The sequence below is a fragment of the Cydia fagiglandana genome, chromosome 9, assembly GCF_963556715.1.
Source record: "Cydia fagiglandana chromosome 9, ilCydFagi1.1, whole genome shotgun sequence".
Classification (NCBI taxonomy): domain Eukaryota; kingdom Metazoa; phylum Arthropoda; class Insecta; order Lepidoptera; family Tortricidae; genus Cydia; species Cydia fagiglandana.
This window is the reverse complement of record NC_085940.1, coordinates 19096941-19117017: the sequence shown is the minus strand read 5'-3', so window position 1 is coordinate 19117017 and position 20077 is coordinate 19096941. Positions and strand designations below refer to the sequence as shown.

The following is a 20077-nucleotide window of genomic DNA, read 5'->3' as shown; positions in this document are numbered from 1 at the left end:
TATCGGAGCGGCTGAGGTACTCAAAAATATCTGAGCACACTCTAAGGATTGGTTTATATTATTGTGGATGGAATTGGTTGATATTATGTGCTACTACCGGCTTCTTCAAGGCGACATATTCAAACGCCACGCTTCGCACGGGACACAAAACCAACACCTAAACTTTTCTCAAGAATCAATTACTATTGAAAGGTGAAAACCGCATGAATATAGGTTCAGTAGTTTTTGAGTTTATCGTGAACATACATACACACAAATAGGCAGACGCGGCGGGGGACTTTGTTTTATAAGCTGTCAGTGATGCAATTGGTTGGTATTATGAGCTATAAAATAAAGCTGACCTAAACGATTACGTCCCGGGCTTCGGCCCGCGACATCATCTGCGTGTGGTTATGATGATTGATAAAAACTATTGACTGGGCCCGGGGTCCCCACGGGCCTCAAACCATATCCATGTATAAATATTATCTAAATCTCTTCAGTGGTTTAAGCATTAAGAGGTAACAGACGGACAGACAGAGTTGCTATCCCATTTAATATATTAGTTGGGATAAAATAATGCTGACTTGAACAGTGTTGCCAACTTGGCATAAATGATGCCAGATCTGGCATATTTTCACTCGCTTTGGCACCAAAATTCTCCATTTAGCATCTGGCATATTTTTTAGCATAATTTAGTCTAAGCCAAGTTTGCACCAACTTGGCAGCAACAATATGCGCCATCGCCTTATGTGGTTCATATTTTCATATGAATTTTGACTTTTGTGGACGGATGGACGTCAACGGACTATATAAAGTTGGTCAAGCAGATCTTGTCAGTAGAAAAAGTCGGTAAATTTGAAAAAAGTATGTGTTTTAAGTGTCAAAATTCAAGTGATATTTTAGCATTTTTTCAGCATAGGTGTTTCAAAAATCTCTGGCATAATTTTGGCATAATCTAGACATTAGTCTAGCATTTTTTCAAAATCCGAGTTGGCAACACTGGACTTGAATGGTGACGACCATTACTTTCTTAAATATACTCCTCCTAGCCTAGTCGGTATCTGGCTACGAAGCAGGATTTGAACCTCAAAGTTTTTTTGGTTTAGTTCAAAGGTGTCATAGGTTATACGTGAAGCGTGTCCAATAGTCACGTGGCATCGTATGTCGTTGTGGAGGTCGTTTATGGCATTGTGCACCGTCCAAGGACCTATTCGTTTTACGATTATCTATCGGTCGAGGCCGACGCTTACTGCTGATGGTGATGACATAAGTCATAAGGCATTACTTTGCAGTATCCTCCTAAGGCCCAGCCATACAAATGAAATAACCCATAATTTGCCACAGAAATTTGAACCTTTACTGCAGGGAATAGATTTGATTATGGTTTTTTTTGAAAATTGAACGAAACAAAACAAATGCGACTCTGTTCCAATTGAATATGATTTAAATTTCATCGAATTGAATAAGTACTTTAAGTTGGACCTTGGCGCGAAATTAATTTTTTTATGGGGCGATATGACAGCTATACACAGCTATACTTCACAGTTTACCGCACAATTTTCTTCACCAACTATGTGAACATTTTAATGACGCAATACTCAGTGGTAATTATCCCGAATCCCTTAAAAAAATCAGAGTTACCCCAGTTTACAAGGGAAAAGGTAGTAGGGATACAATGAAAAATTATCGTCCAATATCACTTGTTCCAGCACTGTCCAAGATATTTGAATCAGGCTTATGCAATAGGCTTGCACATTTTTTCAATACCAAAGGTGTACTCTGCGGTGACCAGTATGCATATCGCGCGGGCCGATCAACCCTAGGTGCGGTGCGCATGCTACTGGAAACCGTATTAGACCATCTAGAGGCAAAAAATTACGTTGCTGCTATATTTTTTGACTTGTCTCGTGCATTCGACCTAGTAGACCATGAGTTGATAGCGGCGAAGCTTGAACATTACGGTGTCCGGGGTAAGGCCCTGGATATAGTAAGGTCGTTCCTAGCCCACCGCGTTCAAGTCACTGATGTCAACGGGGAGAATTCTGTGTGTGGCTCAGTCGGAGATAGGTCTGTCCCCCAGGGCTCAAATGTCGGAAATAGTATATTCGCGTTACTGATGAATGACTTGCCGTTCCCAAGTCCTATTGCAAAATTCATCATGTATGCGGATGACATATGTGCAATAATCCACGGTCGTAGCCAAGAGGAACTGCAGTCGAATGCTAGGGACATAATTCTAAAATTACTGCACTGGTTTCAAGCTAACGGCATGCAGTTAAATATTGAGAAAACTAATCTCCTCCAATTCTCACTCAATAATAGGGTACAGTTACGGCTAGATTTGACCGTTAACGGGGTGCAAATAGAACCCGTAGACTATGCTCGTTATGTTGGCTTTTGTTTCGATAGCAGTTTGCAATGGAGCCAACAGATTGACGCGATCTGTAAAAAATTGAATTCTGCCTTCTACGCTATCGGACGTCTAAAGCATACGTTATCGGAACAAGGCCTGCTGACAGCATATTATGCATATTTCCATGCACACCTAACGAGAGGAATTGACCTTTGGGGCCTGGCGGCTGATAGAGACCGACCATTCATCCTACAAAAAAAGGTAATTAGACTGATATCACGAGTCCCTCAGGACGAACCTGCACGGCAGCTATTTGTTAACCTTAAGGTAATGACTGTACCTTCGCTCTTTATATTTGAGATAGGTAAATATGTGAGAAATAACCCTGATGAGTTTCCTATAAGCAAGACCTACTCTGCGAGAAGAAAACCTGCACTGTCGGTACCCACGCATAGACTCCAGAAGTCAGGGAAGTCCTTAAAGGTAGTAGGTGCCAAAATATATAATAAATTACCTGAGGTAATAAAAGAATTGAGTACTGAACGACGCTTCACACGTGAACTCAAAACGTTTTGCACAACAAAAGCATACTACTCGGTGAAAGAATTTTTGGATGAATGACTAAATATGTCGAAAGTCGAAACCATGAATGAATAGTATGTATAGGTATAATTATAACTTTCATGACATGTCATCTTTATTCAATGAAATTGTGTTCAAATTATGTTTAGTATAATTCATTAATCATTATATTTAATCTAACTTGCATTGAAGCGTAATTGACTTGTATATAAATGTAACATTCATTTAATATTATAATAATATGTTTGTTCCCCTAATTGTAAATAATTTATGAATATGACGATGTACAATTAATACAAATAAAATATATTCTATTCTATTCTATTCTATTCTATGGGGTGATTGGGGCTCTATAAGGTTGCGTACCCAAAGGGTAGAAACGGAACCCTACTCATTACCTACTAAGACTCCACTGTCCGTCTATCTGTCACCAGGCTGTATCTCATGAACCGTGATAGCTAGACAGTTGAAATTTTCACAGATGATTTATTTCTGTTGCCGCTATAACAACAAATACGTACTATGATGACAGATGTTACGGAATGGGACGTCACTTGCGTACATTGTTTAAATATCGTTTGGCGTGTTCTGTCAACGATTGTTATTCTGGCTAGGCACAAGACTTGTTTCTTTAGAAAATATCAAAAATCAGCGGTCAATAAAATACACGTGTACCCTCAAAACAAAACCGCCAAGTAAAACAAAAGTTTTAACTATTTTTTTCATAATCTCGTTAAGCTCATTATTTTTTATCTTAGTTAAAGGAAGCTGTATACAGTCGGATTTCCTTCGATAACACTATTTCTCTTTAATTATTCGTATGGTTTCGTTATCGCGTTCTAATTACCTCCAATATTAGTATTTTAACATCAAAATATTTACTTAGATAGGTATTTTTAGGAGAAACTTAATTTATGTTTTCCTTGTTATTATTTTCGTTAAAACTTTTCTTCTGCCTCGACGATGCCAGCTTTATTTTTAACTTTTATCAGAACTCCTAGTGTAAATTTCATTCGATAGCGTAATTGTGGTAATACAAACCACATTTAATTTGATTCAGTCTAATTGTGTTTTTTGAAATAAAAAATGTCAAAGTATTTTCTATATCCTTAATTTTTTTTTTGTTTGTCTTTCCTGTACATTAGATTAGAACAGTCAAACTCTAAGTGTGTTCGGCGGAACCCTAGGGTTCCGCGACACCCCTGCAGAGGTTCCGCAAGAATTTAGAACACTATGCTTTAGTCGCCTCGAATAATTTTATATAGGCTTAGGTTAAATTTTGCGTACAATGTAGGGTTCCATCAAGTATTTCATCGAATTGAATAAGTACCAAAAGGGTTCCGCCAAAAAAAGATTGAGAACCGCTGGATTAAAACATAACTTGACCGAATCAATTGGTGTTTCACTCAATCACCGACTGTACCAAGCCTTCATTAAGGCGCAGTCTAATGAACGAGAAAGATACGTCATGAAACTCATGCATTAGACAGGAACAAAATGATGTATTGACTCAGTTTTGTTACACAGTAGGAATTATGTACCTACGTAGAACTATTATCTATTTATTTTATGATATACCGGGTGTGGCCTGTAACACGAGCAAATAATTAAAACATAGATTGTACTCCTCAAACGGTGACCCTTTTGTTCAACAACTTTTAAAAATTATGAAGTATTTAGACTCCCTTATTTTCATACAAAATAAATATTATCTTCAATGGACGCCATCGCCACGCCATATCATTGTGATTGACGTTGTTTGTCACGTCTTAAACTTAACAAAATTCGCAATACATTGCGTCTTAGAATAAACTTTAAAGTATATTAAAAATCAAACCACAAGTTATTTTTAAAAGTCGCTGAACAAATGTTGGTCAGTATGGGGAGTACAGCCTACAATTTAATTTTTTGGTCATATTACAGGCCACACCCGGTAGATTATAGTGCACACTTATATGATTTATTATACAGCAAAAACTTACCACCATAACCATGGACCTAAATCTGTTTGTATCGTTCCTTATGTAGACTTAAATCGTGTATGTTTAATCTGGTCCGTTAAAGAATTTAACCTAACCTTTTTTCTCTCTTTCCAGGTTCGTCAAGCCGGACGAAGTAGCGAAACTCTGGGGCAAGATGAAACAGAACGACGGCATGACCTTCGAGAAGTTCAGCCGAGCCATGCGGTACCATTACCGGCAATCGGTCCTAGTGTCGGTACCGACCGCCCGTCTGGTGTACCAGTTCGGCCCCAAAGGTCCCGACTTCAAGACGGACAACCCGAATTTTATCAAAGTGAAGTCAGAGCTGGACAGTTACGAGATGTACTCCTAGTTTAAATAGTTAGAGAGTAGTGACGCTAGTTTAGTGATAGGTTATGAGGCTCGAACATGAAGCTTTTCGCGATAGTTGACTCCGATTTAGAGAAATTATATTTATTAATTCTTCGTTTGTTACTATTTGCATCGTGGGGTGGGTTCAAAAGTCGGTCTTGCTCTATAGAGCAAAACAAAATGTGTTAGGTGCTTTACAAATTAAATTCCTATTTCGTGCTATCGAAAGTTTGTGACGACTGTGACCAGTCATCCGTCCGTATGACACAATCTCCTATCAAAATGACTTCGAATATTAATTTATTTTAGTAATACCACCTTCGAATTTATTAAGATGTATTTTAATACCACTCACTGGAGTCTTCTATCGTGTTAGGCGATGAGGAGTAGAAGCCTGCTAGATAGGTGTTTCAGAATGTTTTGGGTGTGTTTGGGACAGTTCCCCGTTTCGGTTTCAGGCCAGTATGCGACACAGCCGGTCACTAACTCGTCCCAATATTACGTCGAGATTCATGAGACCAGTTATGGGCATTGAACTATTATTACTAATATATAGAACCGGCACACAGAACCAGTATTATGCGCCTAGAGTTGATGTCGTTTTGACAACAAACCTTAGAAGCGGACCGTGAGTCTTGCGACCTAAACGCGTAAGCGCCATGAATTTTTAGGCGATTACGAAGTTATGTTAGGCGAACCCTACACATTAATAAATATTGTGATAATTATCATGATATTTATTATGTATCTTAGGCCGGATCACAGCACACCCTACACCATCAATACGGATCGCGTCAGTACGAAGCGTTCTTTGTACGAGGCAGATGTGATGGACTCTAGACAGAGAAAAATTACTGACGCCATAAATATCAAACGCGACACTACACGCAAGATAAATATCACGATCCAGGATCTAGGATCAGATTTGAAGCATTACCGGAAATCCAGCAAAATATTGTGATCCGTCAATACACTACCCTTCACGTCAATAAATATTGTGATCCGTCAATATAATTGACGGATCACAATATGGATTTTGCGTGTAGGGTTCGCCTTACAGGTTGCGATTGCGGAAATGTCATTGTTGGTATGGCTTCTCTATAGTAATAATATCTCAATGGTTATTGGCAAGCCCGGTTGTGGACACCCCTGGAGTGTGGTTTGACCCGTCAATTAATAGAACGCCCGACTTGTTAAATGTCCATAATTAATTTTTAATCGTAATTAAGTATTTTTACGAACAGTTTTTATTGAGCTTCGGACTCGATGGTTGTTCAGAACGAATTTTTGATAAAGTATTTTTGATGTTTTAATTGTTGTAATTTTATGATAGAGTTAAGAGCAGTTGAACAAGGAGCATTCCAATCTTATTTATAATTGTAGGAATAAGTTAGTATCTAAAGGCTCCTCTTCACTTTGGGCCAACGCCAACGCCAACGAGGGACGCAGCCATGCGGTAGAATGAGATAGCAATATCACTTGCTCCCTCTAACGCATAAATGCGTCCCTCGTTGGCGTTGGCGTTGGCCCAACGTGAAGAGGAGCCTTAAGAATAAGTTAGTATCCTAAGTCCGTTTCCAATTTCGGTTCAAGTTGCCATAATTAGTTGTTAAGAAATGAATGTACTTAATTTTATGTTTCATCTATTACATAGTTTTGCATGGTCTATTAGACTATAATTGAAGGTAAAGGAAGGACGCTTACCGCAAGGAATTTCGAACACTAACCCGCCTGTTCGTATCTTTACGTTCGTATGCTGTTCCGCCCATGATGCTGGTGGGCAATGACGCTGTGCGAGCGGAAAGGCAATATAGTTATGCGCGTGCGATAGAGATAGAAAAACGCGGGTCAATGTACGGAATTCCTTGTGCTAAGCGTCCTTGCTTTAACATGTTAATTTCGGTCGTTGTTAAGCTTCTTCTCAGTGTTAGATAAGGTAATGAAATTATTTGTAATTGAGAATCGCCGTTGTGCAATAAGGAAATTATGACAAGTATAAAAGATCTGCTAGCCAAAGATTAGTTTTGACAAATTACTTAATGTGTTTTAAGGTTAACAATAAAGTATATTTTTTTGACAATTTTTAACAATTTTTAGAGTTAGTTTTGCGACTCTCAGGCGATTGCTGTGATGTAAGATAAAACAGAATAATTTCTTTGTAAATAGTCTCTTTTCATTTGGGCATTTTCACTTCAAAATGTACCATTTAGTTTTTTTCGAAAATCCATCAACTATTGGGTTATTTCTACTCAGAATCAAAAGGACTATCGATTTAAAAAGGAAAAAATGTATCCCAAAAAAATGACAATTTTGATGCGTATTTTCATACATTTTGTATGGACCGTCACAAAACTGACACCGTTACAAAAAATTGTATGAAAAAATGGGGACACTTTTTTCTTTGTCTCATTCAATAGTACTCGTGATTCTGAGTCTAAATAACCCAAAAGTTGATGGTTTTTCGAAAAAAAATAATGGCACCATTTTTTCTGAAAACCCCAATTTAATGTCTCATCTTGACACCATCATTCTTGTTTGTTAACTCCTTCAGATATTCATTTTTCTAACAAATTAAATTATTTCATTAGATTTAGGTCTTTCTTGAATTTATTGATGAGATGACTGTAAAATGACAACTGACAGTACAAAACTGTGTCTTTTCAAAAAGTTGTATGTATGTATACTTATCGTGCGATGTCACAAACCTAGTTCGAATTATATACGAATAAAAAAACCTAGTTTACTAAATCAAGTGTCAAATACAATCGAATAGTGTTCCGTTTTTTGTTGTCTATCGTTGATTAAAATGTATACTTGTAATTGAAATTATACATATATTATATTGAATTACTCATATTTGAGAAACTAGATAATTCCTAGGTTTTTTTAAACGACTTTGCAGTTTCTATTGCAATTTTAAAATTAATTATACAACGATTAAAGCCAATTAGATTACATGATTGAAAAATGGAAATAAATATTTTCTTTCAAAAGAAGGGTATTGTAAAATATTTTAATATATATACTTAGATTTTTTCAATTATATGTCAGATTAAAGTATTGAATACCGATTGACGTCAGTTACTAGTTATTGCTCAAGTTAATCGTCATTCGGTATATTGTATTAAACCATTACTAATAAAAATACGTAATTATTGAATCATAAGACACTGAGTTAGTCACTTTCTAGTTTTCATTGCAATATGTGTACTTATATTAATGTTAAATATTCATTTTGGATGTATTTAAATGGTATGCTAAGAGAAAATGTTATATCGTGATTGTATGAAACAATTCTAATGATATTGTTGTGATTATAAGCTGAAAAATATGTCATATACGAAAGAAAAAGTGACCAGGGCTGGGATCGAACCTGCGTCTCCTACATTCGCGGCATTATTGCGTGCCTACACAATACACATATATTTTTTTAAAGATAACTACAACTTTTTATAACTGGTTATAGTTATTTCATAGCTTTTCATAACATGACTATCAGTTGGTTTATTTTCAATTATATGCCACATATTTTTTCCCCATGACTGTAGGTAATAAAATGAGGTAAAAGTTCCATTAAATATTGTTCTAATTACATATAATGTGCCAACACATATAAGTATAATTACATATATGGCGTTACTAAATACTTTTGCCGCTTAATCAATTACATTTCATTATTTGATTATTTTAAATTATTACTTGTAATATTTTAACCACCGGTATACCTACTAATACGCAAAATACAATTAATAGTTTTGATATTGAATTATTTATACTTAGGCATAATTAAACTGGTTGATAAGATGTAAATGTGCATTATTTAAAAAATGATTTTATTTAACTAATAAACATATTGAGATTGTCATTCTTTCGTCCATTAAAAGTCATCCAAAATGAATACCTACTCACACGAGATAGGTCTATCTTTAGTGGTTTTCCCGTTTATTATAATAGCGACTTACTTCATCAAAATTATTATCACTTTTAACTCTGTATATCCCAATATTCTCTAAAACCATAACAACATTATTATCACGTTGAAAATTTAAAGTATTTTGAGTGACTGATAACATAATGTAGACACCCTGTTGTGGTTGAGGACACAGGATGTCCATTATTCGGCATTAGCTATATAAAAACGTAAGTTTATAGACGACATAGACAGTGACGAGCACTCGAACGGTTACCTAATTAAAATATATTTCAATAAAAACAACCATAATTGTCACTGAATACATATAAGGTGGTGGTAGTAGTGCTCGACATGCTAATGCCCATAAATAACACCCTGCTGTCACCTCTATTGACAATTACTTAAGTTTCAAGATGACATGTACTGGCACCGCGTCGAGCACCAGTACCGCCAATTTAAGGATTTCATTAAATAAATCACCATGTGTGTCATAATTATCTTGATTTAAGTCGTTATTATTATAAACGTGTTTTTTTCTCAACAATTTCTACAATAATGGTTGTACTGTTGTTTTGTTTAAGCTAGTTGTAAGTGTACGTGCAATCTGAGAGGTGTTTTATTTGAAATTAAAAGAGAAATATATGATCTATATGAATGTGAACTTATACTTTTGTTTCTATTTTCACTTACCCTTACCACACCTTATAAAACAAAGTCCCCCGCCGCGTCTGTCTGTGTGTATTATGTATGTTCGCGATAACTCAAAAAGTACTGAACGGATTCTCATGCGGTTTTCACCTATCAATAGAGGGATTCTTGAGGAAGGTTTAAGCACATGCTTACAGACCTTTCTCGAGCATATGGTTTACAAGCAGAAGTACCTAAGTTAGGGTTGCCATACGTCCCGGTACGCCGGGACATGTCCTGGTTTGAAGCATGATGTCCCGGTGTCCCGGCCCCGGCCCATAAGCAAATTGTCCCGGTTTATAAATCATAGTTATTTAGTAGGGGGCATTGAGACAGACAGACGGCCGGACGGTCAAAAAAGTGATCCTATTTGGGCTCTGTTTTTTTCCTTTTGAAGTACGAAATCCTAAAAATTTACCTACTATTATCTCGAAAAAATTTCGCGCTCGCTTCGCTCGCGTTTTCATTTAGGTACCTACATTATTTTTGACAGCCAAGTTAAAATTTGGTACACATATATATATTATTTCAATCTATAACCCGAAGACGGACATGTAACGTAAATAAAATGAATCGTGCGACGGACTTATTACTTAGTTTTTGATCGTCCCTTACGGGTCTTTTTTAAACATTTCACTCACGTTTCACATCAAAATATACATTGTTGAAAATTGTGTAATGTACGGAACCCTTGGAAGGCGAGTCTGACTCGCACTTGGCCGGTTTTCGTTAAATGTCCCGGTCTGAGCCCCCACACTTATGGCAACCCTAACCTAAGTAGACTTTACCTATAAGGCGATGATTCTTAAAAAATGACACAATCATTAGTCAATATCAATAGCACAAAAAAGGTTATAAACCTAAATTAATTTCAAAGGATCTGCTATAGTATTTCTTAAAAGTGGACCCTAATATAATAGCTTAAAGTCTAATTTATCTACACCATGCTGTTGTATCACCAACAAAAGAAATAAAATATTTACCATGCACTCTGCGATTGATAATTGTTTGGTTTTTCAAACCTTTTTCAAATTCTGTCCCAAAAGGAACTAAAAATATTATGATGCAACGTAATAACACCCAAAGTTGAGGATGTTTCTTTTTAATTTTGCAACCCATAAAACCTTTTTGAAGGAACGATAAAAAACAAAAGACAGTAGAGTTAGACCAAGAAAAGTCTGTAGCGATTTTGATAGCCCACGCAGTGCAAGTGTTATTTATACGTCATAAAGTCATAGAAGTTTGATGTTTAAAATAACACTTGCACTGCGTGGGCTATCAAAATCTCTGCAGACTTTTCTTGGTCTAACTCTACCTATTAAATTAAATATACACAGAAATTTTCTTATCAAGACCAAATTTAGACAATTTCTTTCTCTTTTTTCTCTCCCTTAACACAGAATAAATCGTGAAGTGACAAGCAAAAGTCACTAATTACTAAAAAAATTTAAACAAAAATCGACCTTATTTTAGTACTAATATTGGTTCACTATGGATATGAACTTGTACTTAGTGACATTTGCTTATCACCCGACGAAATAATAGTATGTAGGTACTACCGCAAAAGGAAACTTCCTACAAACCCGAAAATTGACAGCGGTTCAGGGTCGAATCATGCTATCGTTAAGATGTAAAGATGGCCACTGACGAGCCTTCCGACAGTCCAAATAGCGTGGCTGCAATCCAAAATCGGTCCGTGAATGTCAAAAACGTACAATGTTTAATATTAGGATGCCTTCCATTTGGATGAATCCATTGTAACGGCATCCATTTGGAAGGCTCGTCAGTGGCCTGCTTTATACATAATTGCTCAGAGCACTGCTGAGCCGAACGGAGCCGAGTTTGCCCGAAGGGGTGAATTTCGCACCCCTGCTATTATTAGGCATAATAGTAATTAGTAATTATTGGGTCTATAATAGGCTTCGTACTATATACTATGGGCCCGATTCGGATTTCGAAATAGACATCTATTAGATATCTTTTAGACATCACCAAGATACCATAACGATATGATTAAGATATAACCTGTCAAATTTGACATTTGCGCGATTCTGGAGATAGGTACTCTTGAACGATTTCCTCAGGATATGACTTGGAGATCCAATTCACATCTAGTAGATATCTTACGCTATCTAACGTAAAAGTGACATTGGTTGCCCGAATTGCGCTGCAAACGAGAACCAGTTGATATCTAAACTATAACGTATCTAGAATGGATCTAGTACGTGTCGTCTCTTGTGAATATCTTGAAGTTCGAATACGGCAGTATTACCATATACGGCCAATAAGCAGTAGCTCGGCAGCCAATGGCAGCGCGTCATTCTTGCGGTCTGTGAAACCCCAAATGATAGCTGACATTGTTTCCATATTATACGCGCTTGGTTTCTCCATTTTGAAAATTGATTTGTAATATAATAATATAATATAGGCTTTTATGATTTCTGCAGAATCAAGCTTATTATTGTTGGACATGTTTGAATAGCTTGAAGCAAATTGAAAGATTACTTTTGAAGAATTGAAGGTCTAGTTCTAAGTTTTTGAAATCTAGCTAATACTCGTATCTTATAAGATTTAGGTAGATAATAACTACTCAGTAAAACTAAAAACTGTCCAGTTCTTTTAATATTTTTTACCCGACTACGGCAACGCAAAAGGAGGGTTATGATTTTGACCGGTATGTATGTGGGTATGTATGTATGTATGTTCATTTGTTCCCTCAGAACTCCTAAAGTACGCATTATAATTTGACAAACGATATGTCATTCGAATCGTCTTAAGCGTCCGCTGGTTATAGGCTATATGACGTCACAAAAAAAGGAACACGGCGCCCTCTAGAGGTCATAAGGCACGAACCAAAAAAATAAAAATAAGTAATGATGGCGTGTTGTATACCATTTGAAAGAGCTCAATTAGCACATTTCAAATATATACATATTGTTAGCTTTTGCACCCGGCTTTGCTTACATGAACCCGATAAAACATTAATTTATCGGGTAGGTCATTCGAACTACGAATCTATAAGCGCTCTGAATTCTATCCGCGTATTACCCGATTAAGGCGATACAAGAAGGTTTTTGCAAAAGAAATTTGTTTGGCCACTATATACATGGTGTTTTTTAATGATCTGCAATATTTTATAAAGTGAATAGGTATAGAAGTCCAGATCAGCCAAAATGTAGGAAACAGCCCTACATTCCCTACAAGAGACGTACGAGGCTCGCTGTACGCGGCATAGCGGCGCCCTCATACTAAAAGGGTCGGGCACAGCCCGACGAACGAGGCTCGCTGTACGCGTTCCAAAGCCGGGCGCCTTGGGCGCCCTCATACTAAAAGAGTCGGGCGTAGCCCGACGTACGCGTTCCAAAGCCGGGCGCCGAAGGCGCCCTCATACTAAGAGTCGGGCTACGCCCGACGAATGGGTTCCAAAGCCGGGCGCCGAAGGCGCCCTCATACTAAAAGAGTCGGGCGCAGCAGGGCGACGTACGAGGCTCGCTGTACGCGTTTCAAAGCCGGGCGCCTTCGGCGCCCTCACACTAAAAGAGTCGGGCCTAACCCGACGTACGCGTTCCAAAGCCGGGCGCCTTCGGCGCCCTCATACTAAAAGAGTCGGGCGCAGCCCGACGTACGAGGCTCGCTGTACGCGTTCCAAAGCCGGGCGCCTTCGGCGCCCTCATACTAAAAGAGTCGGGCGTAGCCCGACGTACGCGTTCCAAAGCCGGGCGCCGAAGGCGCCCTCATACTAAAAATGTCGGGCGCAGCCCGACATACTAGACTCGCTGTACTCGTTCCAAAGCAGGGCGCCTCTCATACTAAAAGAGTCGGGCGTAGCCCGACGTACGCGTTCCAAAGACGGGAGCCTTCGGCGCCCTCATACCAAAGGAGTCGGGCGTAGCCCGATATATGCGGCTCTCTGCATGCATATCTGTATTGCGGACGCCCTCGCAAAAGTAATATCAAGTGACTTCAAATATTTAGTAACGAAATCATGACCCCAAAATTAATTAAATAAAAAATAAGTTCAAAAACTAAAACCCGACTACTGCAAATCGCGCTCTAAAAAGTATGAAACAAGATAGAATTCTTTTCTAAAAATTATCGAACAGGGAATATTATAAAAGTTACCATTTTTTCAATAAAAAAATACAACGTAATATAATTTACTATTTTTTTTATATATGTATTTACAGAGATTCAGAGGATAGCCGTGGTCGTATGCCACTTTACCTTAAAGTTTATAATCGTGGCATACGACCACGGCGATCCTCTGAATCTCTGTAAATATATAAAAAAATAGTAAATTATATTACGTTGTATTTTTTTATTGAAAAAATGGTAACTTTTATAATATTCCCTGTTCGATAATTTTTAGAAAAGAATTCTATCTTGTTTCATACTTTTTAGAGCGCGATTTGCAGTAGTCGGGTTTTAGTTTTTGAACTTATATTTATTACTGTGTACGAACGATGTAGCTGTTTATCAATAATAAAATGTCTATTACATTTTATTAAAATTACTAAAGTATTCAAGAAACTGCATTATATTTGTAATAGGTGTGACGTACCACGGCAAAAGGTACCTTATGGCGGCTGGCGCTTACGTCACATAGCGCCGCAATAATATTGGAGCGGCGTTAATAATAGCGTAAGCGCCAACCGCCATAAGGTACCTTTTCTCGTGGGACGTCACAGGTTAACTTATAATTGAATAATTATTTCATCTTTCTAAGGCACTTAGTAAGTGTTAACGTTTTACAATACTAATTATCACAAAACGTATGACTATGTTCAACGCCATCTACTTCAGCTGTCAAATTTAAGGCTACAATGAAAATGAAAATGAAAAAATTGTTTATTTGGATTAAAACATTTCACAATTCACAATTAGTTATGCTTGGAATCTCCTAGTAAGTATTGTAAAATACTTGTGACAGAAGACCCCGCTACTAACTATTAAGGTTTTATAAAAATAGTAGTAACCGAACATATCATTACAAAATATTTAGGTGAAGGTATTAAGTATGAACTTAAGCTAAAGTAAAGTTTAACATACCATTTATATTATAATTAAAATTTAATTTAATAATTACGATATTATGTTGAAAGATTAGTGCACTCAAAACAATTAATTTACAATATTTAGTTAAGACGTGTGTGTGTGTGTGTGTGTGTGTGTGTGTGTGTGTGTGTGTGTGTGTGTGTGTGTGTGTGTGTGTGTGTGTGTGTGTGTGTGTGTGTGTGTGTGTGTGTGTGTGTGTGTGTGTGTGTGAAGATGTTGTTGCAACATTTAAGGTGCGTGATATATTAAGTTTTCAGTTTCCTTGTTATTCAATAGTTTTGCACTATGCAAATGTTTTATTTAAGCGCCATCTAGCATCGAGTAGCAAAACTATTTCAATTCCCTTAACTTCGTTGTGCTAATTATACTATTTGACGTTAGATGGCGCAGAAATTAATAATTGGATTAACCATTATCAGATATATTTTTTAAACAATGTAATAACAATAATGCCTGAAAGTCATTTGTAAGTATATATTTTTTCATCAATCAATACTTTTGTATATTGAGAAAAATATACTTTACAGCCCGCGGAGGTCTTTAAGTTTAAAATATTTTAAAATTTAGACATATTTAAGTTACTTTTGTATGATTATTTATATATCATTAACCTTTTATATAATAAATATTTGCAACTTTTCATATTAAATATACTTACCAAATTGCAGCGACATCTTGCGCTAAACCGTCCGACTCATTATGTTGTTCAACAATTTAAATAGATGGCGTTTATTGGGCTGTCCATTTGCTACTTCCCACTTTCGCCCAAGAAGTAGGATGCGTGTTCAAACACCAATATAATAAGTATATTTAAGTTTTTAATTTTTATCTATAGGTACAGTTAGCATCAAAAGTAGCGTTCCAAATCTAACTAATAGCACAGAATAAATAATAGTACTAGGTACAGAAGACTCACTCTCTAACAAAACGCGTCTGTCACGATCAGCACAGATATGGCCGCTAGGTGGCGACAGCGCCACGCGCGGCTTATGGCAAACCCCAAAATTGGGGTCGAACGGTCGGACTTTTAGCTACCGGACTTGTAGCAAAGCGACGAAATCGCGGAGTGAGCCACGCCTGCTTCTGACTCGCTGCCTGTTTCATGCGCCACGATTGATACAGACTGTACCTAGTGTACCTTAAGGGGCCCACTGATTAACAGTCCGCCGGACGGTAACGGCCTGTCAGTTAGAACAAAATGTTGACAGTTCCTAATAACTGACAGGCCGAAACCGTCCGGCGGACTGTTAATCAGTGGACCCCTTTAGAACTAATTAAATTACTAGAAGTCATCAAAAGTTGACGTCTCCCATCGTCATCGCATCCGCCGGTAGGAAGCGACGCGACCTCGCGCCTTCCGCGCCCCGCGCAAAAACATCTACACGCGCAAAACGTCACAACTACCAACTGAACTATGAACCCTATCACAGTTTCATAAGGTCTTGAATTGAATGTAAGATTGTCTGCGGATAGCAATTGTTTAATTTCACGCGTGTTTCGGATGTTGAGAAAAACAGATGTGAAGAAAGAAGACAGAATTAATCCATTGTTCATGAAAGTCAGAGTTTTGTCTCTTTCTTACAAATGCAAAAGCGAAAATGACAAAGTAAGAGGGCGTAATTTTAGCTAAAGAACTGTGACGTTTTCAACCAAGGTTGGTACCACAAAGTACCACATTGTCGGTTGTCGATAAGGTTCATTTCAAATTGTAGCTACCTATATGGAAATAGCGCCTTATTGACAACCAACAATACCCCTTTTTTTACCCGGAATGGTATTTTTTGGTGGTGACTACCACCGAGAGGGTCCCTAACAAGACAGTCCTGCAATAACTATAGCAGATACCTACCCTATTTGCTCTCCCCTAAGAATCTTTACAATGTCCGTTCATACGCTGATTTCACTCAAAGGTTCACTGCGATATATATATACCAGTAGGTACCTACTGTCACCTGCAATGTTAAGTACCTACACAACGAAGGTTGCAAAAATATGTGACACGCTCTTATGGCTCTGCAAATAAAATCGTGTCAGATGAAGTGAACCTTATAGTGAAAGCAGCGTATGAATGGTGGACGTTGTAAAGATTTTTAGGGGAGAGCAAATTAGCTGCTGTAGTTATTGCTATGTTGGCGGCAGGAGAAGTTATGTTGATGTTATGTTGGCGGCAGGTTTGTCTGACTCTTAAAACTAGTTAAATATACTACCTAAGTATAAATACCTACATAGAAAGAATTGGTAAATGTTTAACAAGCGACTCTGTCATTGTCAGCTGGTTTTCAAGTCCGGCCGGCATTGACCGATTTCCGACCTGAATGTCTTTTCTTTGTTTTTTTCACTAGCACTGACATTTGGCTACCACTTTGGCACTGATATAAACGCTATCGAGAATAACTTACTTTCTATTCATCTCGCTCGCACTCGCATATTAGCGCGAGCGAGATGTATAGAAAGTAAATTACGTAGACGTTAGTGTATTATATTATGTCAGTTTTGACTTGACACTATCACTTATCAGTGACGGGTAATTATTAGTGAAGTACTTAAAAACACAAAAATGTGAATGTGAATATGGCGAGCGCTCGATTTCGTCACTCGAAAATCTGTTGAAAATGAAATGCTATTTTTGAAATAAGAACTATAGAAATTGGTATTAAATACCTATTACGAGTAACAGCACCTAATTTCAATTGTCAATAATCTAAATTAGATCCAAACGAACAGTGTTTTACGGCTCCTCTTCACGTTGGGCCAACGCCAACGCCAACGAGGGACGCATTTATGCGTTAGAGGGAGCAAGTGATATTGCTATCTCATTCTACCGCATGGCTGCGTCCCTCGTTGGCGTTGGCGTTGGCCCAACGTGAAGAGGAGCCTTTAGAAGTTATACCAAGAAAATTCTGCAGAGATTTTGATACTTAGGGCAAACTGAAAATTCCTGGACTGGCCACTTAAAAAAAAAAGTCGTCTCATATATCAGAATCCAGAAACTTTCAGTATGGCCCACGTCGCCCACGCAATTCAAGTGTTATTTTAAACGTCACACTTCCATACAATAAGTACAATAACGTATAAACAACACTTGCACTACGTGGGCTATCAAAATCACTGCAGACTTTTCTTGGTCCAACTCTATCTTGAAAACGTAACAGGGCGTGTTCAGAAATAAATATCGAAAACCCGATTCTCACAGATCCCGGTGTTTTTGGGTTCTTTCAACTCAGAATCACTAGCATATTCAATTCTGATGATAAAATAAAATGTCCCAAAAATTTGTATGAAAATTGTACATTCCACTACGTCACGCACATACAAGTGAAAATTTTTTTCATACTAAGACGTGACGTAATGGAATGGACATTTCGGGACATCATTTTTTAATGGTGGGATGGAGAATGCTGTCGATTCTGAGTAGAATGAGCCCAAGAACGTCCAGATGTGAAAGAATCAGGTTTTCAATATTTATTTCTGAAAACGCCCAACAAAGAAGCCTGTAATATTGGACCAGCGAATAATCTAGGTACTTTAATCCAATCGAACAGTATTTTAGCAACCTGCGATGTTCTTCATTCGCATTTTTCGCGAAACCTCTCGACCTCTGGCCTGAGGATCGCGTTACGGACTTCTGGCAAATTCTCAATTTAACCCCATTACGGCGAAGCGTCGGAAACGAGCGATCAGGAGCCGATGGCAGACAATCGAACGATTAGCTTGCTTCCAGGTAGTCACGTTTCTGCGTCGAACATGATATCACTACATCTAGCCTCTACAACATGATGGGCCAACGCCGGCCACTCCAAGGGACGTAGCCATGCGGTAGAATAAGATAGCAATATCACTTGCTCCCTCTAACGTATAAATGCGTCCCTTGGAGTGGCCGGCGTTGGCCCATCGTGTAGAGGAGCCATCATACTTACGTACGAATTTACAAGTGCGATCCCCTGCCGCGTCTGTGTGTTTGTATATATGTATGTTCGCGATAAACCTCTAAACAAATCGCCTTCATGAATCAATGTCACAGAGAAATCTTGTCAAAAAACTGTTTAAAGCCTAGTATGTATAAGTTACTCTATGGTTTACTAAACAAACTAGTTCTGCACTCTGGCGGCAGAACATTGCAGTAATACTCCCTATTAATTGGTTTCTGAGGAAACACAATTCCCCCAATGAGGGCGCCATTGGACGGTCGATGCAGTCTTAACCCCTTACCGCATACGTAGCCATATATGGCGGATATGATTATTAACTCTATTGACAGCTATTAAAGTTCAAATTTAAACAAACAGGTAGGGTGGTATTTTCCTAAGCAAAATTAATTAATGGCGTACATTAACAACACACCCCTGGCTTAACCTTGGGCCATTTCCAAGGGCGCAAAGTGCATACAAATCCTCATATATCAATATTGAACCTTATGCAATGGAAAGCGAGTTGAATTCTCCTTAAACCTTGATCGGAAGGCAGTCCCTTGTCCTGCGTAGATTGGGGGAGAGGAATTATTATTAGGAAATGACGTTGTATTAAAATCTCTTGTTTTATTTCTATGAGTATTTGAGTAATTACGAAATGAAGACATACCTATAGTTCGTTTTTTTAGCATTAGAAAGAACTTGCAAGAAGGTAAGAGATCTTGACATGTTTTTTAATTTAAAAATGACATGTTTTTTTAATTAAAAAACGCTTTTTAAAAATCAATAACTATTACTTATGAAAGCAGAAGAATATAAATGATAGTATTAGATTCATAATTGTTACATATTTGCCGTAACTTATTTTAAAAATGTGTTTTTCAATTAAACACATCAAGATTTATTTCTAATGCTAAAAAAACGAACTTTAGTAGGTTTATAGGGAGGTACCTAATAAATAAGTATCTATAGATATTATATTAATGATCAGTTGGTCCGCTTCAATATTTTTTTACCTTCAATTCACTACAAATAATTATGTAGTGTCGTCATTAATTTTAATAAAAGTCTTGTTTTAATTTTGTAACGTAAGAAAGTATTACCTACTAAACTAAAGTACTTATAGTTAATGACTTACTGAACAGTAGTAAAATTATACTTATTACCGTAGCTAATATGAGTCATTCTTTTATTCGATTCAAGTATTTTACATAAATCATGTAACAACTGTTAAATAATAGCACAAGTGTTATTTTCTTGTTCA

At 37.4% G+C, this 20077-nt stretch overlaps 2 protein-coding genes and 1 long non-coding RNA gene across 4 annotated transcripts in view; 2 read left to right on the top strand and 1 right to left on the bottom strand.

Annotated features, from left to right (window-relative positions):
- LOC134667562 (ETS-related transcription factor Elf-3-like) overlaps positions 1–9828 on the top strand; it is a 41848-nt gene extending 32020 nt beyond the window's left edge. Inside the window, exons 2-3 of the mRNA XM_063524992.1 lie at positions 5014–6643; positions 6812–9828. Coding sequence (XP_063381062.1) covers positions 5014–5251 — 238 coding nt within the window. The 3' untranslated portion in view covers positions 5252–6643; positions 6812–9828. The remainder of the gene's footprint in view (positions 1–5013; positions 6644–6811) is intronic.
- LOC134667540 (prominin-like protein) overlaps positions 1–20077 on the bottom strand; it is a 494736-nt gene that overhangs the window by 278590 nt on the left and 196069 nt on the right. The gene's annotated exons all lie outside the window — the stretch shown is intronic.
- LOC134667574 (uncharacterized) overlaps positions 19006–20077 on the top strand; it is a 92990-nt gene continuing 91918 nt past the window's right edge. Inside the window, exon 1 of the long non-coding RNA XR_010098656.1 lies at positions 19006–19045. This is a non-coding gene — a long non-coding RNA (uncharacterized LOC134667574). The remainder of the gene's footprint in view (positions 19046–20077) is intronic.